At 41.6% G+C, this 24,811-nt stretch overlaps 1 protein-coding gene across 1 annotated transcript in view; it reads left to right on the top strand.

Annotated features, from left to right (window-relative positions):
* Nucleotides 1-24,811, top strand: part of CAP2 (cyclase associated actin cytoskeleton regulatory protein 2) — a 137,730-nt gene that overhangs the window by 85,851 nt on the left and 27,068 nt on the right. Inside the window, exons 5-7 of the mRNA XM_025443898.3 lie at nucleotides 16,467-16,610; nucleotides 16,949-17,034; nucleotides 19,397-19,502. Coding sequence (XP_025299683.1) covers nucleotides 16,467-16,610; nucleotides 16,949-17,034; nucleotides 19,397-19,502 — 336 coding nt within the window. The remainder of the gene's footprint in view (nucleotides 1-16,466; nucleotides 16,611-16,948; nucleotides 17,035-19,396; nucleotides 19,503-24,811) is intronic.

Raw genomic sequence — 24,811 nt, forward strand, 5'->3', positions numbered from 1 at the left:
GTAACAGACGGGCTAGAACAATTAACCAGATACTCAGTCAAATATTTCAGTCAGCCAGATATTCTTACCTAAGTCTTTGTACATTGATAAAACTCCCCCAAGGGATGCCTGGGTGGCTCAGTCAGTTAAGCATCTGCCCTTGGCTCAGGGCATGATCTTGGGGTCCTGGGATCGAGTCCCACATTGGGCTCCCGGCTCAGCGGGGAGACTGCTTCTCCCTCCCCATGTGCTACTCCTCTTGCTTCTGCATGTGCTCTCTCTCTGTTAACTAAGTAAAACCCTTTAAATAAATAAATAAATAAATCTCCCCAGCATCACCCCCACCCCTTTATGCTGCTCTACTCTTTTTTTCATAGTATGATGCATTTGTTTTGTGTGTTTTTTATTGTCAGTTTACCACTTATAAACCTAGAGAAAGTCTTTCTTTTCTCACTGATGTAGTCCAGATACCTAGGATTATACCTGGCATGTAGTAGGTGCTTAAGAAATATTTCCATGAGTAACAGGCACAAAAAAGCTGGTGAGGTCAAAATGGATGCCATGCAAGAAAAAAAGCTTATGAAGGAAAACAGGAAAAAGTCATAAAAGAAAATACCTGATAATTTTGTTCACTTAGGAATAAAAAAACACATGTATCAAAACAGGATAAACTATTGCCGTCTTAGGTAGATATGTGTATTTCTAACTAGCCAGATCACATCTCGCTTCTCAGAAAGTTCATTTTTATGTATTACTTCAACATTAGTTTGTTTGTTCATTCATATACTTGTTATGTGACAAGCAGTGTAGCATAAAAATGTAAGCTAGGGGGGCCTGGATGGCTCAGCTGGGAGAAGGTGCACCTGTTGATCTCAGGGTTGTGAGTTCAAGCCCCATGTTGGGTGTAGAGATTAAAAATAAAATATTTTTTTAAAAAGCAAGCTAGATCAGCACACACTCCTACGACATGATTGGATGTGCCCCAAATTAACCAAACTAAACAATACATCTTCATCCGTTACTTTGATTCATTAAAATATGGTACAGATGAAGCCAAGTCCAAAAGTTTGATCTCTCTGTAGGCCAGCTAGTTTCTGGGTAGAATGAGTAATTGACCTGGGAAATTAATAAAAATAATTTTACCACCAACCACAGAGTGTACCCATTATCCAGGCTAACTGTCTCACAAACATTTGCTGCTGGCCAGAGTGGATGAGTCAGCACAAGCCATCACCAGCAGAGAAATGGCAACAGAGTTTGCCCCCTGCTGACTGTGAGCCAAAAGCACCGTCCTTGTGTCTGAGGAGCAGCACAGTTATGCACTGTGTTGCCCTGAATTGAGATGGGAAAACATGCTCCTGAGCAAAGGCTAGCTGAAGAGAAGAAAGCAGAAAGAGATCAAGCTTGGAGCAGGGAGGGGAGTTAAGGACATCGAGAGTCACTTTGCAGACAAGACCGGTAAATTGTGGCCCCTGGGAAAGCATGGTTAAGGGCCAACTAAACAGTGTGTCAAACTTGAACTCCTGATCTTCCTCCTAAAATCTGTTCTCCAATTTCTGCTTCTCCGGTGACCACAATGTCATCCCAGTGGCTCAGGTCAAAAACCAAATTGTTGGTATTGACTCCTTCTGCGCTGGGGTAGCCCACATCCCCTCCAGAATCTAGTTCTCACAATCTCCCCCACGGTCACCCTGGCCCCAGCTGCTGCCCTCTCTCATCCAAATTATTGCAAAGCCTCCAATATGATCTCCTTGCTTCTGCCCTCCCCTTCCCCTCGGTCTATTCCCAACACAGCGGCCCAGAGCGATCCTTATAAAAGAAAATCACATCATGTCATCCCTCTGCTCAAAACTCTGTGGTCATTTCCATTTCATTCAGGATAGAAGCCAGAGTCCTTTCAACAGGCTGTGTGATCTGCTCCCCTGCTCCCCACCATTTCCTCTTCCACCTCTTGCCCTGCCACTTCCTCCCACTCGTTCCTGCTCCACTAGTCGGCTGGCCTGTTCCTTGAACACTGGAGACACATTCCAGCCTCAGGACCCCTGCGGTGGTTGTTTCCTCTTGCTCTGGTTATATCTGCTTCCCCCACACAGAGCCATGGCTAACGCCTCCTCCAAGTATTTATTCAAATGTCACCTTCTTCATGAGACCAACTCTGGTCTATTTTATTTTTTTAAAGATTTTATTTATTTATTCATGACAGACACACAGGCAGAGGGGAGAAGCAGGCTCCCCGCGGGGGAGCCCGATGCAAGACTCGATCCCAGGACCCCAGGATCATGACCCGAGCAGAAAGCAGACGCTCAACCACTGAGCCACCCAGGTGCCCCTGTCATCCTATTTTAGATCGAAACCCTTCCCCATGTGTACTGCTGATCTCCCTCATTGACTCCACTTCTTTTCCAGTGGCTCTTAATACCTAATGTACTATATAATTTAGTCACTTATTATTCTTTGTTCTTATTGATACTTTCTCCAATCATCAGTAATCAGAAATCTGCTTCTCACATAGTTTATTTGCTCCATGCAGAGTTTACTGTTATCTATCTCCTCTTGTCATGCTTAATATAATACATCAGCTTCACTAGGCAACAGGATGCACAGATATTTGGTCAAATATTATTCTGGCTGTTTCTGTGAGGATGTTTTTGGGTGAGATTAACATTTAAATCAGTAGGTTGAACAAAGCACCCTAGTGTGGGTGGGCCCCATCCGATGAGTTGACGGCTTGAATGGAACAAAAAGCCTGGCCCTCTCCTGAGTAAAGGATAATTTCCCTCTGTCTGACTCCCTTCAAACTGGGTCAGCAGCTTTTTTCTGCCTTTGGACCCGAACTTAGCATCAGCCCTTCCTGTGTCTCAAGCCTGCTGGCCTTCAGGCTGGAACTCTGCCATTAGTCCTCCCGGGTCTCTGGCGTGGCACCTCCTCCTGCAGATCTTGGACTTGTCAGCCTCCAAAACTGCGTGAGCCAATTCCTACCCCGTCCCACTCGAACAAAAGAGGGCAGGAATGTAAGATTCCCTGTATTGTTTGCTGCTGTAAATTGTCTGCATCGTTTGCGGCTCCACCCCAGCCCCTCTGACCAACCTCAATATATATTTGTTAAATAAATGGAGAGACGGGCTGCCTGTGTAGCTCAGTGGTTGAGCAGCTGCCTTTGGCTCAGGTCATGATCCCAGGGTCCTGGGATCGAGTCCTGCATCAGGCTCCCCGCAGGAAGCCTGCTTCTCCCTCTGGGCCTGTGTCTCTGCCTCTCTCTGAATAAATAATAAAATCTTAAAAATAATAATAAATGAAGAGACAAATAGGTAACAAGAGGACTCTCTTTAAAGATTTCATGAATCCAATCATCTCCATTTTACTACTGGTCAAGAGCTATAGGCTTCATATCTAATAACTGAGTCAAAGATTTAAGAACAGTCTTCCTGCACGTGAGAAAAAACTACTTTTCATATAAAGAAGAAAAGGATTTTAGAGATATAGCCCTTCTCTGAAGATGTTACAGGCATGTAAGAAATAACTGCGGTGTCACAGGGACACAACATTCACAGGATGTGGAAGGTGATGAGGAGACAATACAAGACATGGCCATACGGAGAGTGATCAGACCCCTTCAGTTTAAGACAGGGCCTAATCGAGTGTTTTGTTCAGTTTACTAACTTAAATGTTAATCTCACCCAAAAACATCCTCACAGAAACAGCCAGAAAAATGTTTGACCAAATATCTGGGCATCCCATGGCCTAGTGAAGCTGACATATAAAATTAACCAGGACGAGAGAAGATAGACAACAGTAATTGCTTAATGGGCAGTTTCAGCGTGATGACCAGCAGATCTACAGTTTCTTCTCTCTGGGCAGTGTTTGTACATCTTTGGGGGCCTTCACACTTTAGAACTATGCCACTGGCTTTCCTGGGTCTCCAGCTTACAGATGGTAGATTGTGGAACTACTTAGTCTCCATAATCACATGAGCAAATTTCCTATAATAAATGCATTTACCTGTCAAAAAAAAAAAAAAAAGAGGCCTGTGGGAGCAGCGGAGGTCTCAGAGAGAGCAGTTCTGGACATATATCAGGTTTTAAGCTAGTTTCACACGCTGTTAGCCACACTCTCCCTTAGGGATCAGTGTGAAAAACCAGGCACAGCAACCTGCAAGCACAGGTAAGCCCGAACCCATGAGATCTAAGGCACAGGGAAACCTTAAATCAGGAAAAGCTTGGGGACTTCTCTGGACCTGAAAGTAGCCAGACATCCCTCTCTTGGATGCCAAGAAGCATCCCCTAGCTGCAGCACAGCAGACGGAGGAAAGACAGCTCCAGACCCAAAGACCAGAGACAAATGTCAGGAGCCACCAGTCTGCTGTTGGGCAGAAGGAGGAGAATGCTGTTGTTTCTAAACAGCCTGCCTTTCCACACCCCACGGTTCGGTGTGCGAGAGAAGAAAGAACAAAGACGATGAGGAGAAGGCAGGGGAAGGAGACAGGAACTACAAATAGTGGGAGTGATTAGAAGTGGGCGCTGGTCAAAAAAAGACTGTCAGGGGGACGGCAGAGGAAGACAGCATCTCAGTGCAGAGGGGGCGGGCTGCGCCCACAGCCCTCCCAGAGATTATTATAGCTCCCGAAGCCCGAGTGTGTTCGTGTGTGTGCATGTGTGTGCTGGAGGGGGAGAAGGAGAAGCTTCTTCACCTCCATCAAATGCCCTTGGACAAGTTTCCATGGTAATGAGCAAGACTGACTGCAGAGGAGGGGGACCACCAATACCCAGCGTGCAGCTCCACAGACGTCTGCCACAGAATATCAGTTCCCTAGAAAATCAGGCATGGGGGAGAGAAAAGTGCCATAGGCCAAAAAAAGAAAAAAAAAAAAAGGTTTTAGAAACATCAGGTTAAACAAACTTAAATAGATTTCAGTACTTAGGATACTGAGGTGAATCATGATTCCCCAAAAGGGGGACACCATATGCAGAGTTCTTCCAACCTCCTTTGACCAGGAAACATCACTGTGCTGAGCTGTTCAGCACACGAGGGGCTAGTGTTCGGTTGGATGCTCACTGGGAAGCATTATTCTTGATAAAAGCAAATAGTGGAATCTTCTGGAGTTTGTGCTAATCTTAAGAGAAAAAGCAGGTTTCTAATTAAGGATGACTGGAGCTAAGCATCTGTTGCTTGATAGGGTAACAGTTCACTTACCCTGTGGGTTGTCCTAAGACTCACAGGGTAGTTGTTGAAATTCTTCCCATCTCCTGAGTTTGAGATGAAAACTATAGATTTATGTCATCTCAGCAATGTTCTGCAAAAGTGAATCTCAGGGGAGATCTGGCCAGCCTTCTACCATGGGCCACTTATCCAGGAGGAAGACAATGACCCAGTAGAGGCAGTTGACTGGGTTGGGATTCTTCACATGGGGCTTTGGTTTAATTTAATTAAAATTGATATTATCATTAGAAAATAGACACATGGGACATCTGGTGGTTCAGTGGTTGAGTATCTGCCTTGAGTTCAGGTCGTGATCCCGGGGTCCTGGAATCGAGTCCCACATTGGGCTCCCCACAGGGAGCCTGCTTTTCCCTCTGCCTGTGTCTCTGCCTCTCTCTCTCTGTGTCTCTCATGAATAAATAAATAAAACCTTTAAAAAATAAGAATAAAAAAGAGAAAGTAGATGCAAGCAGTGACTGTATGGTGTTTGGCATATCTTCAGTGCTCAACAGATGTTGGCAGAAAAACAAAATTAATGGCAGTACAGTATTGTATGTGTGTGGCTATTATGTTTTTGTGTGTGTGTGTTGCATTTCAAAGAACTGATTTCTGATGACCGTATATTGTTCTAGATTTTAAAAGGCTGGTGAATTTGTGAACAATTTTGGCGGTTTTCTCCAATTTATACCCCTAGAGATTGTTAGTGAAGTCCATGTGCATTTAAGGAAAGTACAAAATGAGATCTGCTGCTCAGCTTCAATGTCCAGTATCCCATAAAGTAAAATTATGGGGATTATAAAATTCATCACTGTCAGAAGCCAGATGATACCTCCCCAGATAGGAAAGGAGTTGATATCTTCTCAGCTGGGCCCATAAATAAGCTGAAAACATAACAAAGGGCAAGATGAGATTCTTCTCGGCCATCTAGTCTACTCTCTCATGCTTATCGTGAATAACCAGCTTAAGTTAGTGACTTTCAACTTAATTTTTTTTCCTGTTTCCTCTCTGCCATGATTTAGTATGTCTTTATTTGTCATTGCACATTATTAATTCACTGCTTTCTTTCTGAATCTCAAATAATCAGCTAATCCCATGTCCCTGCCATGTACCCAGCATTTTCGAGGAACCCATTTTTGTCAAATCTGATCAAACAGGAAAGATACACTAGAGCTTCGGGTGTATCCCACGTTCGTTTATTAGCCTGCACACCCATGCATGAGTGCAATGATGTTTTCTCTCTGGCTAGACTGTTCTCTTTTTGCACTACTAGTGCAAGATTATATATCAGAAGAACCATAATGAAGACAATAGGGGCAGCCCGGGTGGCTCAGCGGGTTAGCGCCGCCTGCAGCCCAGGGCGTGATCCTGAAGACCCGGGATCAAGTCCCACGTCGGGCTCCCTGCATGGAGCCTGCTTCTCCCTCTGCCTGTGTCTCTGCCTCTCTCTCTCTCTCTCTCCGTGTCTTTCATGAATAAATAAATTTAAAAATTTAAAAAAAAAAATAGAGGGATGAGGTGACTGGGTCACAGGCACTGAGGAGGACACTTGATGGGATGAACATTGGGTGTTATACTATATGTTGGCAAATTGAATTTAAATTTAAAAAATTAAAAAGAAAACAATAAATCTCAAACTGAAGGAATAGTTAATGTTACAGGGGGTTTTGTTTGGCTTTTTTGTTGCTGTTGTCTCCATCTTCTGACTCCTATTGTTGCAGCGAGATTTAGGATATAAGGTTTAATAAGGACACAAACTGTTGTGGGCCATTGTGTAAACATTCAGATTTCCACTGAATTCGACTTTTTGTATCACATACCTCCTCGTTTGAGATGTGTCAAACATTGAGAGCTTAGATAAAATTGTGGCCCATATGTCATGTCAGCAGAACTGTGTTCTTTTTCTGATGAATAAATTGTAGGTTTTAAAGTGAGGACTCCTTCAGGTACTGTAGCACAACTAGAAATGATGAGAGCTAGGGCTCGCACCTTTGAACAGTGGCAAAGACAAAAATTGTAAGTGGAGATTGACAAAGTATCTATCGCTCAGTGTCAGTGGCTCTGAAACCCTAAATAAGGCTTTGAATGTTAAAATATATAACTTAAAATATATTGGTAGCAGCAATGTAAGTTATTATTTGTATTATTATCTGAATGGTAAAAAATTACTTTGGAGAAGGCTGTTTAGCCTGTGATTTGCTGAATGCTTTTGCAGAAAAGACTTTACATTAAAAATGCCCAATCTATGGACATGTAAATTGGTGCAGTCACTGAACAGTATGGAGGTTCCTCAAAAAATTAAAAATAGAACCTCCCTATGACCCAGCAATCCCATTTCTGGGTATTTTTCCAAAGGAAACAAAAACACTAATGTGAAGAGATATCTGCACCCCCGTGTTCACTGTAGCATTGTTTACAATACTCGAGACTTGGGAACAGCCTGAGTGTCCATCAGGATGGATGAACGAATTGGAATATATATACAATGGAATATTATTCAGCCATAAACAAGAATGAAATCTTGCCATTTCTGACAACATGAATGGACCTCGAGGGCATATGCTAAGTGAAATAAATCAGGGAGAGATAAAATACCATATGATCTCACTTATATGTAGAATAAAAAAAAAAAACACTCCATAAAACCAAAAAACACTAAGCTCATGGAGAGGACCGATTGGTAGTTGCCAGTGGTGGGGGTGGGAGAGGGGGCAAAATGGGTAAAAGGGATTAAAAGGTACAAGCTTCCAGCTATAAAATAAATAAGTCCTGGGAATGTAACATACAACATGGTCACTGTAGTTAATAATATTGCATTGCATGTTTGAATATTGCTAAGAGAGTGAATCTTAAAACCCATCACAAGAAAAATATTTTGGAACTATATATGGTGATGGATATGAACCAGACTTATTGTGGTGGATTATTTAGCAATGTACACAAGTATCAAATCATTGTTATACACCTGAAACTAATATAATGTTATATGTCAATTATCCCTCAATGTTTAAAATGCCCAATTTGCAACTGCAAGTGCACTGTTCTACCTTTATGAGAAAAATAGAACAGTTTGACATCAAGCTTCAGTGTCTTCCTTGAGGTTCAGTCTAAATAGTTTGTCCCAGGCTCCAGATCTCTGCATTTCCAGCTGTTCCCCAGCGAATGTCACTAAAGGAATAGCATAGTGATGATGCTGGGTCCCAGTGTGATATTAAATTATGTTTATATACATGGATGCCTATCTGTTAGTCTCTATGCTATTATGTATGTCTGAATTTTTTTTTTAATTACTGGGGAAAAAAGTGCTGAGGAGTATAATGGATTGTTGAAAGATTCTCATTAAAAATTTAAGTAAGAGTTTTTGCATTTTAGAATTTTCTCTCTTAGGTATCAGGGCAGTGCAACTCTCCAAAGCAATTCATTCCCCCAAGGAGACCAGTCTCCATGGTTTTACTCTTTAAAAATGATTTTTCAGAAATATAAGCAAAAGCCTTTGGGATTCTTAAGTGTATTTGTAAAGAGAGTTTAGCAAACTCTAAAATGAGATATATGTGTGGAATGTAAGTCCTTATGAACATATAAAAATATTTTCTGAAAAAAAAAAAAAAAAAAAAATATTTTCTGAGGAATTTGTCATGATGCAATATAATGACAACGACCATGGTATCATGTAGATTTGCAGGGCTTAGTGAGTTTTGTTTATTTAGATTGACTTCGGTGACAGTTTTGCAAATGTTTTAAATTTCCAGGTTGTCTTAAATGTACAAATGTTTCTACAAGTATTTCCATTAGGCATATTCTCAAACCTCCAAAATGTTCCTCGACAGTGGAAAAATTTTATGTAAGAGGATCATGGTGGGGAGCTAGCCTAGGCGAATGTCTACAATCACACCAAAGCAGGTTTACTCAAATTAATGTTTCTGAGAAAAAAATAGTTGTTCCTAACTTAAAATGGTGAAAACAATTGCTTCATTTATTAGCATGTGTCCAATAACATATTTTTAGAAGCAGTTCCTGATTTGGATAATTCTTCACCTGAAGAATTCATTTGGATCATTTCTTTTTTTAAAAAAAGTGTTTTTATTTATTTATTTGACAGAGAGAGAGAGCACAAGAAGGAGGTGCAGCAGGCAGAGGGAGAAGGGGAAGCTGACTCCCCGCTGAGCAGGGAGCCGGATGTGGGGCTCGAACCCAGGACCTGGGATCATGACCTGAGCCAAAGGCAGACACTTACTGACTGAGCCACCCAGGCACCCCCATTCTGATAATTTGTGAATATGTTTTCCTGATAGTAAGGAAGAGGCTTTCTATTTTTTTTTTGATATATGTAAATTCAGTAGTACCTCTTAAAATTTTTTCTACTACCAAAGGTACAAAACTGGTAAGATGTTTTAACACTTTTCCCTTAGTCACAAAAGAAATGTATGTAGAGATTAGAGAGTATAAAATATATAAATAAGCCAATAAAATTACAAGGACGCCTGAGTGGCTCAGCAATTGAGCATCTGCCTTTGGCTCAGGGCATAATCCTGGGTCGGGGATCGAGTCCCACATCGGGCTCCTGTGAGGAGCCTACTTCTCCCTCTGCCTATGTCTCTGCCTCTCTCTCTGTGTCTCTCATGAATAAATAAATAAATAAATAAATATTTAAAATAAATTAAATTAATTAATTAGTAAATTAATTAATTAATTAAAACTACATAAAAATTTTATGTTAACTGTCTGATATATATCTTTCCATATGTATATATATATATATATATATATCTTCTGTGCCATAATTCATACATGTACTCTCATGCACCAAAGTGGAATCAACTGATAAAACTTTGCACAAAAACACATTAGGCAAAGTCATAATGGTTGACATTTGGTAGTATGGTTGGCTAAGAATTACTGTCTGATGTGAGTTTTCTTGAATTTTAAAAGTAAGTGGGATTCAAATATTTAAAATCAGATCTTTTTTCTTTAGGTTTGTCTGAGTTGTAATAGTAATGCTTTTGTTGTATTTACATTTAAAACATTCCTTCTAAAATTGTAGGGTTCTCACAGTACTTGCCAAGAATATATTGATGGGATTTTATTTGTTTGTGCGCTTGTTTTAATTGAACTGCTCAAATTCAGTTCTGAGGACTCTTCTTTATGTTCTAAATAGCCATTGTTTTTAAAGCAATTATTGTTATTTTTGAAGGGATCTCTAATAAGCATATCTATCAAAAAAATAAACATTTAGCAGTGTGTTTTTTTCATGCGGTGGAATTAAGTATGCTTCTTGTTCCCTTGGGTTTTCCCATCTGATTTTCCCCCAGTGTTTCACAAACATCATACATTAATTTTATAATAAAAAAAAACTATTTAAAAAAAATTATAGGTGGATCCATCCTCTACCTGATGTAGAACCACATAAAAACCCTGGACTCCAGAAATAGGCTTATTGCCTTTCACTTGGTGACACATCTCTGAGGTCAAAGTCCCAGTGTTTGTTCCATCTCTGACAAAATAGCATGAGTGGAAATTTGGTTTTCCTTTTTGGGTAAAGTTTCTACAGAGCTTGCTGATAAAGCTCTTTAATTTTACTCTCTGCAAAACAATTATTTCTGGAGCTAAATTGAGATGAAGCTGATAGTGGGTCTCAATTCTTCAACTTTAAAGCAGAAATGAGGGTCATAAAGACAGGGAGTCCTGAAATACTCTTCGAAGCACGGTCCCAGCAAGCCGAGGCAGCCCTGGGAAGTATATGCTGAAATTTGCAGTTTGCTCCTGCCTCTCCTCCACTTAGGCTATTCTCTCCTCCCGTGGAAGCCCACAGAAATTAGGGGAAGGGCAAGCAAGACTTTTCAGTTACTCTTCATTACAGCCTTGCAAAGTGGTTTTCTTTCAGGGAAAGGTCTCTCAGAATAAAAGAAACTTGACTGATGAGTCTTTGAAAAGTAACTTGGGGGTGCCTGGGTGGCTCGGCCGGCTACCTTCTGCTCAGGGAGTGATCCCAGGGTTCTGGGATTGAGTCCCGCCTGGGGCTTCCCGCAGGAAGCCTGCTTCTCCCTCAGCCTATGTCTCTGCCTCTCTCTGTGTGTCTCTCATGAATAAAGAAACAAAATATTTAAAATAAATAATTAAAAAGTAATCTGCATGAGACCTTTGTAAAGCCGGCCAATCCGAAGTCAGCCTATCCCCCCCTGATTGCTAGATGTGTCTGAGGAGTCATCACCAGTACATCCATTAAAAAAAAAACAGGACATCTCATCAGTTCATGTCCTTCTAGGAGTGGAAAGCCCTTTTGTAAGTGTTGTTTGGCATTTGCCTTTCAACCTGTATTTATCAGGTATGCCTGATTCAGGTCTAATGCTTACACAGGTGGAAATACCTCTAACTAGCCGGCTCTCCCACATTTGCCTTTGGGCTGATATCCCAACCCCACGGGCCTTGGCAGAAATCACACCGCAACCCGAAGGTTCTGTGTTTGATTCCAGCTGTGAAAGTTCAGGATGAGCTGGAGAATGTAAGCCTCGTCTGAAGTACAGGAGAAATCTACTGGCACAGAATAAAAGCTATACTATTTATTAAGGTTATGCAAATAGCTCTTGTGCTTAGATCTCCGAGCATGGCTTTTTCTTCTTTTTAATGAGGACAATTTCTTCGTGCAATTGCCAAACTAAGGCAAAAGAAAAATTTCTCAGACTTTATGATGCTCTCATCAGATAACCAATATAAAATATCTTCCAGAATACTCTGTCTCCTCAGACCTTAGAGTTTGTTCTTGGGAAGTTAGAGAGAAATAAAGATGGCCTTAATAAATCTAGCTAACATTATAAATACAATACAGTGTTTCTGGTTATTTTTCCCCTTGGGGCAATAGGCCAGATATCACCAACAATTCATATATTCTGGCCTTTCTCAAAAATGCCACTGCAGCAAGAATATAACAGTTTAGCAAATTGTTGGAGAAATTCAGATGCTTCTTAGTAGTTTTGCCATAAATAAAAATCAGCTGTCTTCTGGAAATACCTATACGACACCTTCCATCAGTTGTTGAATTTGGACTAAAAAGAATCCCTTGAAGAGGAAAATGGTTTCCTTCTAAAAGTGAAATCCCAGGGGCTCCAGGTGGTTCATTTGGTAGGGCATGTGACTCTTGATCTTGAGGTTGTGAGTTCAAGCCCCACGTTTGACATAGCGTCTACTTGATTGAAAAATTTTTAATAAATAATAAAAGTAAAATTCCAAGGAGAGCATTAAAACGTGACTTTTGGCAGCCATCAACAAACAAACATGAAGAGTCATGTTTCAGCAGGGAGTGTTGGGCAGGGGCATAGGAAGAGTTGTTTGTTTTATTTAGAGGTTTGTTGTGGGTTCAGAGGTGTTTGTTTCTCCTCTAAAGCCCTTACACCCTTATACTGGTTTGCTAGCACTGCCAGAACAAGTACCACAGATTGGATGGCTTAAACAGAAATTTACTTTCTCCCAGTTCTGGAGGCTGGAAGTCTAAAATCAGATGCCAGCAGGGTTGGTTTCTTCTGAAGCTTCTCTCCTCAGCTTACTACAGAGGGCTGGCTTCTCCCTGTGTCTTCACATGATCTTCCCTTATACCTGTCTGTGTCCTATTGTGATAGGGTCCACCCTAGGGGCCTCATTTTAACTTAATTACCTCATCTCCAAATACAAACACTTTCTGAGGTACCAGGGTTTAGGATTTCAACACCTAAATTTGTGAAGGACACAGTTCAGCCCACAACAACCCTAAGTCACGGTCTGCCTGGCAAATCTATAAGATGTTTCCTTTGGAATGGTACGAAGGGAAAGCAAGAGGGTGGAAAAGTATTCTTGAATTTTCCACAAGACCTGACTCGCTTTTTTTTTTTTTAAGATTTTATTTATTTATTCATGAGAGAACAGTGAGAGAGGCAGAGGCAGAGGCAGAGGGAGAAGCAGGCTCCCTGCAGGGAGCCCCATGCGGGACTCAGATCCCAGGACCCTGGGATCATGCCCTGAGCCAAAGGCAGGTACTCAACCCCTGAGCCACCCAGGCTTCCCAACTTGACCAGCTTCTGCAGCACCATTTTTGTTTTTCTCTTCCTCTAATATAGAATTAAAAGGTGCACTAAGAACTTTTTTGAGAACACTTTGCTGTCTTCACCTATAGTTCTTTTTGTTTCTCCCAGACAAAAACACACCTCCATTCATTGGCATATCCCAACTAGGAAATCTCTCTCCCTGTGTTTGCATAAGTGATAAGAAGGAGCTGATCAGTGAATCTGATCAATCAGAGGCTTCACTGGCAGATTGAGATCACCTCCCTTTTGCCGAGCACCCTGCTGTACCTGACTGTACCAAGTGCAGACCTGTCCTCTCATTTATTCCTACCAGCCCTCTGAGGTAGGGACCGTTCTCAACAGTATTTTGCAGATGAGATCATGGAATCATAGGCATGTTTGGTAATGTGTGGGAAGGCCTGGGGTTTAGTACAAGGACTTGAACCCAGGTAGACTCATTCCAGATCTGAGCCCTTAATCTCTTCACAGTACCTTTCCCTAGTCTAGCCGGCAAAGAGGAAACCTGTGGTTAGGGGCGGGGGAGGGGGGCAGCTAACCATATTTTCCTGAACACCCAATGCAGAGAATTGTCTCTGGCTTCCTAGAAGACCTGGATTCTAGCTCCAGCTCAGCTAATGCTTGCTAGCTGATCTTGTCTCCTAGCTGCGTGAGATGGGAGAATTGGATTCAAGCCATGCTTCTCAGACTTCTAGACTGAGATTCATAATGAGAAATACATTGTACTGTGTATCAGTACACACATGCACACATGCACTCATGCACACACACACACACCAGTATGCACATGCACACATGCACACACACACACCAGTACACACATGCACACATGCACATGGATGCACAGACACACAAACACACCAGTACACACACATGCATACGTGGGCTTTGTAACTGAACAAGTGTTCACAAAGCACACACCTACATGAAATACATGTGAATACTCTCTGATACTTTCTCTTCTCTCTCAGTTACTTTTTTTTTTTCTCTCAGTTACTTTTGAAAACACTGATTGGGGCAGCCCGGGTGGCTCAGGGGTTTGGCGCTGCCTTCAGTCCAGGGCCTGACCCTGGAGACCTGGGATCAAATCCCATGTCAGGCTCCCTGCATGGAGCCTGCTTCTCCCTCTGCATGTATCTCTGCCTCTGTGTGTGTGTGTGTCTCTCATGAATAAATAAATACAATCTTAAAAAGAAAAAAAAAAGGAAGAAAATGCTGATTGTGACCTGCTCAAATGGGTCTGTCAAAAGCTGGCCTAAAAAAAAAAAAAATTAAAAAGCTGGCCTAGATGACCCAGTTTGGACTCATATAATCCTAAAATCCTGTTAGCCAAGGTGGATGTTTCTTTGAAGCCTCTCTTATCTTAAATGCACAGACATTTATTTGAAGCAAATGAGTATTACGTATAACAGAGGAGAGCCCTTTACCTCCACTCTGAGCTGACTACATGATAGTAGTAATAATCACATCCATTTATTGTGTACCTCCCATGTGCCAGAGGCCTAAAATGCTGCATCTCCTGTAGTTATAGGCTATAGGTATTATTATCTCTGACTTACAGATGAGGAGACCAAGGCTCAGATAAGTAATTTGCTTAAGGTCATATAGGTAGTATGTGGCACAGCTGAGATTTGAATCGATGCCATTCTAATTACAAAGCCATTCATTACATGCATTTCCTGTAGGGTAAGGGGCATAAAGGGGTCAGGAAGGAGAAGTGAGGTCTGGAAACTGCTGTAGCCAGATGCAATTGCTTCCCTAATGGGTCTGCTGTCCTTTAGGGTGCTAAGCCCCCAACATAGCAGTAATTAAAATCTGCACCTGGGGAGCATTTGCCACACCACCCACCCACCCCAGTCCACCTCCAGACCAGTTAAATCAGCCTCCTGGGGTGGGACCCCAGGCCTCTGTTTTTCGAATCTCCCAGGTAATTTCTCTGTGTGGCCAAGGTTTAGAACCCTTGCTCCAAAATCTCAGCTAAAAAAATTAAGATACTTTAAGGGCTTTTCCATTTTTCTTCCTGCAAACGAGAGATTTAGTAAAATATTGCCAAAACATCTTCAACTACTTTTATCAAGCTAAAGTACAAACTGTTTCTAGTTCTTTGGAGCACATTAAAAAAAAAAAAAAAAAGATAATCTTGTATCTACTTTAAAACCAAAGAAAGTAGAGAATGCTAAAGGGATGGATGGCAAGGTGTTCCAGGCACCTGACTATGATACTTTGTTTCTTGGCTCACATAATTTTAAAAATCATTTTTTATACAACTAGATAAGTCAGTTGTTGCATTAATCAGAAGTGAGAGTAACCAGGAATCATTGGCCAAGGTCACAGTGCTCAATGTAGAGAGCCAAAGTGGACTAGGGTAACTGTAGATATTAGAAGGCATCACAGTTTCTTAATGGAAGGAGGCCTGTGTGGCTCAGCGGTTGAGAGTCTGCCTTTGGCTCAGGGCCTGATCCCAGGGTCCTGGGATTGAGCCCCACCTTGGCATCCCCACAGGGAGCCTGCCTTTCCCACTGCCTATGCCTCTGCTTATCTCTCTCTCTCTCCATGTGTCTCTCATAAATAAATAAATAAAATCTTAAAAAAAAAAAAAAAAAAAAAAGAGGCTCGGCTCCATGGAAGGTTTCCATGTTTTCACATGGATTATGGGAACTGTAGTGGAACCGCAGACCTTCCCTCCCATCAGCTCCTATAGGAACAAGAGAGAGCCTTTTTACTAACTTCTCACCCACCCCAATCTTAGACCTGTGCTGTTCCAACCTGCAATCTCTGCGGTCCATTTGGAAATATAGCTGACCCCACTCAGTGTCACAGTGGTCTCCGCAGGACTCTGCTGTCTCATACTGCTAGGTTTCTTCCGTGTCTCTGGAGGACAGGTTTAATAATGTTAAAAATACGTACAGGGGCACCTGGGTGGCCCAGTGGTTGAGCATCTGCCTTTGGCTCAGGTTATGATCCCCGGGTCCTGGGATCAAGTCCCCACATCAGGCTCCCTGGGAGCCTGCTTCTCCCTCTGCCTATGTCTTTGCCTCGTTCTGTGTCTCTCCTGAACAAATAAAACATTTTTAAAAAAGATATGTACAATGTTCATACTTCGGACAATGAAAGTATAGTATCCCCTCAACAACAAAGGTCCCTTCTTTTCTGAGAGCCCCTGACAGATGACGAGCCCTGAGCACCCCCTGGGAGGCCCGGGCTTCTGTTCTGCCCTCAGTAACCACACTCTGTGTTTGCTTGCAGAATGATGTGGCTGCGCTCCTGAAACCAATATCCGAAAAGATTCAGGAAATCCAGACTTTCCGAGAGAGAAACCGAGGCAGTAAAATGTTCAATCATCTGTCGGCCGTCAGCGAAAGCATCCCTGCCCTCGGGTGGATAGCTGTGGTGAGTCCTGTCCGCACAGAATGGCACCCCAGCTCCTTGTCACTTTTTTGGAGTGTTTAGGGGAACCTGGAGCTCCTTCCCCTTCAGAGCTCCTTCCCCTGTCTGTTACACTACAGGGAATTCCTCTCTGGGTGAACGCCTCAGGTCTTTCATACTCTGTTCCCAGTTCGTGCTTTGTGTTCTGAGCTATGGAAACGTCTCACCCACCTTTACCGAGCAAAATGTTTGCCTCCAACCTTCATTTAATATTTCCATGGCTTTTCTTCATCCTTAAGGCATTTTCTTTCTTATCCTCTTTTTTTACCTTCTATGCTTGGGTGACGGTCCTGTCCTGTCAGTCCCCCAAACCCGGTCCTTATGTCAAGGAGATGAATGATGCTGCCACCTTTTACACCAACAGGGTCTTAAAGGACTACAAACACAGGTACGTACCTTCTTTACCAACCAAATTTTCAATTCCTTCCTTGTTAGACATTTGTCTCAAAGCTTAACATGGGTTGCTCCTGATTCCTACTAGTGTATGGTAAGTGTGAGGGAAATACCCCATCTTTGCAGCTAAAGCAAAGTGAAAAGTGAGCTAAGTTATCCAGATAATGTATGTGCTTTAGAAAATCTGCTTCAGTTATTCTTGTGATGAAAAACTCTCCACTTGAATCTGTGTCGCTCCATACATGTTCCCAAAACAGCCACACAGCTCTGTGATGGTTCGTGATGGACTCGCCCTATAGGGTCACAGCTCTTTACACTGCCCAAAACAGAGTTGGTGGGTGAGCAGAGAGAAGAAAGGAGAAATCAGGAAGTGAAGTGTAAATGAGGAACAGAATTATATGTGACAATTAATCAGGTCACCAAGCGGGAAACCAGTGAGTGTGTTAAGATGAAATACAATTGGGATGGATAGAGAGACATCTATAAAAAGTTGATAAAAATCAACTCAGTGCGGATGAGTCCAAACCAAGAGCTTTTGCTGGAGAACCAGCTTAAAAAGACATCACATTCTAACACCACAAATAATAGATCCTAGAGGCACTTAAACTGGTGTTGGAATTGAAAATGAGACCGAGGGATGTCGTGGGATTTCTTCACCTGTGATAGTGTCATAGCTGGCCCTGTAAACAGCGGCTAATTTTCATGTGGCTGATGTCCAGTCACTCAGGGAAGGAATGAGGCAAAAATAAAAGCAACAAAGTTCCATCCCTTGGGCACTGGGCTCAAGAGTGGGTCCTCCTCCGAGCCCTGGGTCGGCAGAAGTGGAAGTGCTCATCAGCCAACAAATACAGGGACTCTTGCATCTCACTCGCTGGCCCAGACTGTTCTGTTGGAAGGAACCTTGAGGACCAGGTCACTGGCAAATATTACATATTCAAAATTTGCCTAACTATTTCTCCTATATTTTTCTCATATTTCTCAGGTTATTTTTAGTTTTAATAAACATTGAATAGATATGAAAGTATTTATAAAATATATGGAAGATATAATTACAGTGCAAAAACATTCATTCATATGTCTGCCACTCAGTTTAAGAAACATGGACTGATCATTTTTACTGCAAAAAACCAGACAGACTTGGCAATTCTACTTCTAGGTATATTTCCAAAAGAAATGAAATATGTTCACACAAAAACTTGTACACAAGTGTTCATAGCAGCATTATTTACAATAGCCCAAAAGTGGAAACAATCCAAATGTTCATCAACTGCAATAGATAGGTAAAATGTATAGCCATAAAATGGTATGTTATTTTGCCATTAAGAAAATGAAGTATCGATACAAGAGCAACGTGAATGAACCTTGAAAACATCCTAAGTGAAAAAAGTCAAGTACAAAAAACCCTCCATATATTGTATGATTCCATTTATATGAAATTCCAGAATAGGCAAATCCATAGAGATAGAAAGTAGATTAACAATTGTCCGGGGCTGGGGAAGTTTGGGGAAAATGTGGAGTTACTGCTAATGGATATGAGATTTCTTTTTTTTAGGGGGGTGATATAATGTTATAGAATTGATTGTGGTGATGGTTGCATGACTCTGTTGACCTAAATTACTGGATTATACATTTCAAATGGATCCCACTGTGTGGGATGTGAATTATGTGTCAATAAAGCCATTATATTAAAACAAAACAAAACAAAACAAAGAAAAAAACAGCCACAGTGCTACACTGCCCTCATAGAGTTCAGTCATGCTGTGTTCAGGAAACAGGTGTTTGGTTCAGCAGTTGTGCCCAGTGCTACAACTCCATGTTGCATTAAGGACTGGGTGTTTCCTGTTTGTAGGAAACCTTCTTAAACAGCACCCGCCTTACCACTCTAAAATTCTCCAATTTCATGACTTTCTTGGCCAAATAATTCAATCAAAGTATTATGAAACCAGCCAAAGGCCTTTTTTTTTTTTTTTTCCCAATACCGGTCTCCTTTCTGAAAACACATTGTTTTTCATTTTGCATCAGAAACCGTGCAGAAAGAAATGGTCTCCCTCCACATTCATCACCTTGTTAGAGATCACATAAGGATGCATGGCCCGATTTGCTGGGTCTGCTCCCCATGGTCCTCTCTGCCCCACGCTGGAGCTCAGAGAGGGCACTTGGCTCCTCTTAGGAGACACCTGGACCACTAGCCTATCAGAGTCCTTTTCAGAACTGGTTCATGGTGACTGAACTGGAAAGACAATTAGTCCAGAGTCATCCAAAGCCTTAGTTACTGGATTATCATGTTCCCACCAATCTTTTTTAAATTTTACTTTAGATCCTAATTCTACTCTCTTCCACCCTCTTTTATAACAAAGCGATTTACGCCATGTGGATTGGGTGAAGTCATATTTGAACATTTGGAGTGAGCTGCAAGCATACATCAAGGAACACCACACCACAGGCCTTACTTGGAGCAAAACAGTAAGTACCAAGCCCTCTGCCACCCTGGTAAAGAAAGGCCATAAAAATATTCATTCCCAGTAGCCTAGGAACTTCAGACTTTAAAATTTACCTCAAGGAAAGCTTAAGATAAAATAGATATGTAGAAACTGTTTATGCAGGTGTCATTTGTCATGAAACAATCTGGAGATTGCCTATAGGACATGCAGAAAGAAAATGGTTGCGTCGTCCATGGTAAGAAGCCAACAAAACATCCTTTGGCTATTAAAAGTAACATATCTGAGGGACACCTGGCTGGCTCAGTCGGTAGAGCATCTGACTCTTGATCTTGGAGTCATGAATTCAAGCTCCATGATAGATGTAGAGATTACTTAAATAAATAAATACTATTTGAAATCTAACATATATATGCCTACGTGAGAATGATTTCCCAGCCAATGTGTAGAGTGCAAAAGGTTTTGAGCACTAAGATGATATATAATACATATAATACTGTGTGATAAAAATTAAAGGTAACAGGAAAGTTTGAAAATAGTTACAAGGAGATAGAATTATTAATAAAATGTTTCAATGTTTTATTTTATTTTTTTAAGATTTTATTTATTTATTCATGAGAGACACACAGAGAAAGAGAGGCAGAGACACAGGCAGAGGGAGAAGCAGGCTCCATGCAGGGAGCCTGATGTGGGACTCAATCCCGGATCTCCAGGATCACACCCTGGGCTGCAAGCGGCACTAAACCCCTGAGCCACCCGGGCTGCCCCTGTTTCAATGCTTTAAATTTCTCTTTTGGTGTTCAAGATTTTTCAAATACTTTTGAATAGTTGGGCAATCCTACTGCTTTGAGTGGTATCTTAATCATAGGATAAAATCCCAGCCTTTGAGATGTTGACCATGACCTTTACCCTGCCCTCTTCTTCCAGCCTAGTCCATCCTCTCATCCTACCTCTCACTGCTTCCCAGCACTGCCAGACTACTTGTGGGATCCTGAACACATGCAATGCTTAGGTCAAACTAAATCAAATTGTTGTTTCAAAGTGTGTAGATCTCAGATGCCATAGCACTTTCTGCATGTCCCAAACATGCATTATGCTGTATGCCCTTCCCTGGAATGAATGTTTGTCCTATATGCTTCCTTCATGTCTTGAGTATAGCTCAGGCTTAGCCCTCCACTCATATAATTGGCATTTGTACGTGTGTGTTTTGGAGGCTCTTCCACTGAACTAGAACCTCGTCTCTGTCTCCAGCGCCTAACACAGTACCTGGCATGGAGCAAGTACTCAATCAATGGTTTTAACCAAATTGTGAGGTAGGTTAAGTCTCTGCACTTGTTATAGAAGACTTCCTATGGAAACTTCCTTCGGTTAGAAATGAATGCTAAATGGTCATTTAAATGGTCAAAGTGGATGGTTTAACCAGATTGAATATTGAGAAAATGAAGTGGTATATTTGTGAATTCCGTTCAGGGGTAGAATCGTCATTCCCCTGGTGCCTGTACTCAAGCGCCTAACCCTCATCCAGAATGTTGATGTCGGTGAGGTCGGCTTAGTACCAACACTGAGTTTGTGACTTTTCAAGAGAGTGTAGGACTGCTCCCCAACACTTCTGGAAACATTAACATTGACCCCTAAAGACTGATACTGCCTCTTATTTTCTACTTTGCCTGTTTTCTCGGTAAGCAGAAATGCACAGTTGCAAAGTACAACTAAGTTAATTATTTTTCTTCTGCCTACAATATTATGATTTTTGAATATAGTTTATAAACACTTGAAATGTTTTAATAAGGAAAGATGTGTAAGGATGTAGGTGGGTGTTTGGATGGATGGATTAGAATTATTTTCTGTACACTTCTAATGAGTTACTGTCTTGTTATAGATCAGTTTGTCACAAAGGGGAATGGTCACATGTTTGCCACGGAGGTAGGTCATCACTAGAGAGTAGTCAACTAAACAGCAAGAGTCCTTGATGTCTTATTATAAATTCATGGTAGATAGGTGGAAAAGGAAAGAGAACCTGTTTGTGGGAAATAATCACAAAAGCTAGCCCATTAATTTTCTAATGATGCCCAAGGAAAAGTGGGTGTTTAAATGGCTTCAGTACCTTTTACCACAATATACAAAGCTGAATAATGGTGTTCTGAATATATAAGATAAGAATAAAACATTAGGGGCGCCTGGGTGGCTCAGTCAGTTGTGCATTTGCCTCTTGATTTTGGTTCAGGTCATGATCTCACGGTTGCAAGATCAAGCCCCATTTTGGCTCCGTGTTGGACAGGGAGCCTGCTTAAGAGTCTCTCTCTTCCTTTCCCTCTGCCTTTCTCCCCTAAGAAAAAGAATCAGGCAGTTTGGCGCCTGCCTTCAGCCCAGGGTGTGATCCTGGAGTCATGGGATCAAGTCCCACATCAGGCTCCCTGCCTGGAGCCTGCTTCTCCCTCTGCCTATGTCTCTGCCTCTGTGTGTGTGCGTGTGTCTGTCTGTCTGTCTCTCATGAATAAATAAAATCTTCCAAAAAAAGAATCAAATATATATTTTTTAAAGATTTATTTATTCATTCATTCAGAGAGAGCGAAGAGAGAGGCAGAGACATAGGCGGAGGGAGAAGCAGGCTCCATGCAGGGAGTCCGACGTGGGACTCGATCCCGGGTCTCCAGGATCACACCCCAGGCTGCAGGCGGGCTAAACCGCTGCGCCACCGGGGCTGCCCGAATCAAATATTAATTATAGAAAAATAAAAATAGGTTTTTTTCCTTTATTCTAGAGTGAATACTTAAGTTTTCATTATGTTCATTAGAAATACCAGCCTTATAACAATGGCTTTCAAACTGTCAAAGGCAACTAATGGTAAGAAGTACATTTCACACATGCACACACACACACACACCACACACACACCTTCTCCATAATATTAAAACAAGTTTCACAGAACATTTCTGTCTCCTACCACATGAAATGCATTCAGATATTTTTTTCTGATTTCATTTTTTAATAAAATTTTTAATAAACTTTTTAATAAAATTCTGGCTGAGACCCACTAAATTGATTTCATGACCCAACACATGGTACATTTTAAAAAACATGTTATAAAAAAAAAACATGTTATAAAACATAAATGTCATGTTTATACAAATGTGTATATATTTTATATAAAATATAATCCTTGTAGCAGGCATCGGGCAGCTTGGATTGCCATAATAATAATGGCAGCTATTATGTACTGAGCACATATTATGCTATGGGAGAATTTGATTTAAAATGGTAATTGTAGAGGTGCCTGGATGCCTTAGTCAGTTAAGCATCTAATCTTGATTTCGGCTCAGGTCATGATCTCAGGGCCATGAGATCCAGCCCCATGTCAGGCTCTGAGCTGGATGGGAAGCCTGCTTAAGATGCTCCCTCTCCCTCTCCCTCTCCCTCTGCCCCTCCCCACTGTCTGCTCCTGTGTGTGTGCATGTGTGCTCTCTCTTTCTTTCTCTTAAAAAAAAATGGTAATTATTATAAAGCAAAATACCTGCTTTGCTTCTTTAAGGGTAAAGTTTTGGCCAGATATTAGAAGTGAGGAAGGATTATGGTCAGAAAGTGTTGGTTCAGATAGCATCCTATGTGCAAAACCTTTTAACAAGCTTTAAGACATATGTATAGAAATGTATTTCCTAATATTTTGATCTTCTTCTTCTAAGATTTTGGGTAAAATATTTATATGTATCTGTATATATATTTTACAAGGTATGTTATAAAAATCATAGTTTTTCATTTTAAATCTAAATGACTAAAAACTCTTTAAAAGATTCCAAAATATACTCCATAGCATAACTCAAGCTGATTTCCCTTCACTTACTACGATCTGTTAACATAGAAGCAAAATGAACGATAAACGTCTATAGCCAGAATCACAGCATTCTTGCCAGGGCCGTTAGGATGATCTGCTCAAATGACCTTTGGGAGGAAAAAATAAATAGAAATAACCCCACGTATTTGCCCACTGATCACAACCATGCAAACAGTATGTATTTATAAGATGATAAGAAGCAAAGAGACTGTAGAAAGATGTGGTGTTGGTGTTCCCTAATACTACAACATTCAGAAGGGTTAGGAAACACATTCCATTTTCATGGACACAGTTGAAAGGCTCACGGTGACTTAACATCTCCAGTATTTTAAGTAACCCTTCTTTTTTCTCCATTTTCAAATCAGATTTTGAGATTTGAGCCCTGTTGGGGGTCTGGGGGACCAGCAGCCTACTGCTCAAGGCTCTGGGCTCCCATGTGTGCACCCCTCTAAGAAGTGATTGCTCCCTCATGAGTCAGCAGTTGGAACTGGATTTGCCAGCTCCCACCTCCTGACATTCGCTCTCAGACCACAGCTGTGCCGGGCAGCTGTTGCTCCCTTCAGTTGTCAGAGCAAAATATAAGGCTTGGAGGCCAGTGATTCTTGGGGCCCCAGCCTAGAGCAAGGGTCTGTGCACAGGTGTGTGGGCACAGGTGTGCAGGCATCGGTGGGAAGTAGCAGCTGCAGGTCCATCTATGGAGAACTTGTTACATTTACTGTGGGAAATGGAATCTTCTAGTTCCTGCAAGTTTCTCTTCACCATGGCCATGGTCTAGAAGAACTCTGCACCAGAAGCAATTTGCAGTTTGCGGTGTCATTATTGGTGACCCCTTTACATACCTATATTAATTTACACAGTTTCCTCCGAGCTGCATTTTAGATGCACTTTGTCGAGCAAATCGGCCGTTTGGCAGGAGCCCAGTAGAGACACTGTTATTTGTCATCCCTTGCAGTTGGTCAGATTTGTAATATTCGTTGGCAGTTCCTGCAGATCGGATAACAAGAGCTGAATGGCCAAGGCCTCGGCTTTACACTGGAAATTACCGAAATAACTGAATTTTTTTTCCTTATGAATTGGCCAGATGGACATTCAGGACTATTATTCTGTTCTGTGTGGATCTGGCCAAAGAGAAGGTCATGGATGGGATTCCATGAAAATAGGATAAAATGTGGTTGCTTTCTTAACTTTCTGGTATTAAACCTGTTCATATGTCTTCCTGAATTAGTTTGGCTTTGGGAACCGCTGGGGTATAATGAGCTGTAGAGAGGAATAAAAGTACACCTAAACAATTGTGCGTGAGGTCTTGTGTGATGGGACGTGACTCTTGTTAGGGATGTGCATTCAGCACCGCCATGCTCTCCCAGTTGTCAGTCATCCAAACCTCCAGAAAAAACACAAGTAGATGGGAAGTGTGACAGTTATAGATGAGGTGGGGGGGGGGGGGTATTTTTCTCAAAGCAAAACATTTCACCATCACTCCCTTTCCTGGGGGTAGATCTTTCTCT

Source organism: Canis lupus, chromosome 35 (assembly GCF_003254725.2).
Source record: "Canis lupus dingo isolate Sandy chromosome 35, ASM325472v2, whole genome shotgun sequence".
Taxonomy (NCBI): Eukaryota; Metazoa; Chordata; class Mammalia; order Carnivora; family Canidae; genus Canis; species Canis lupus.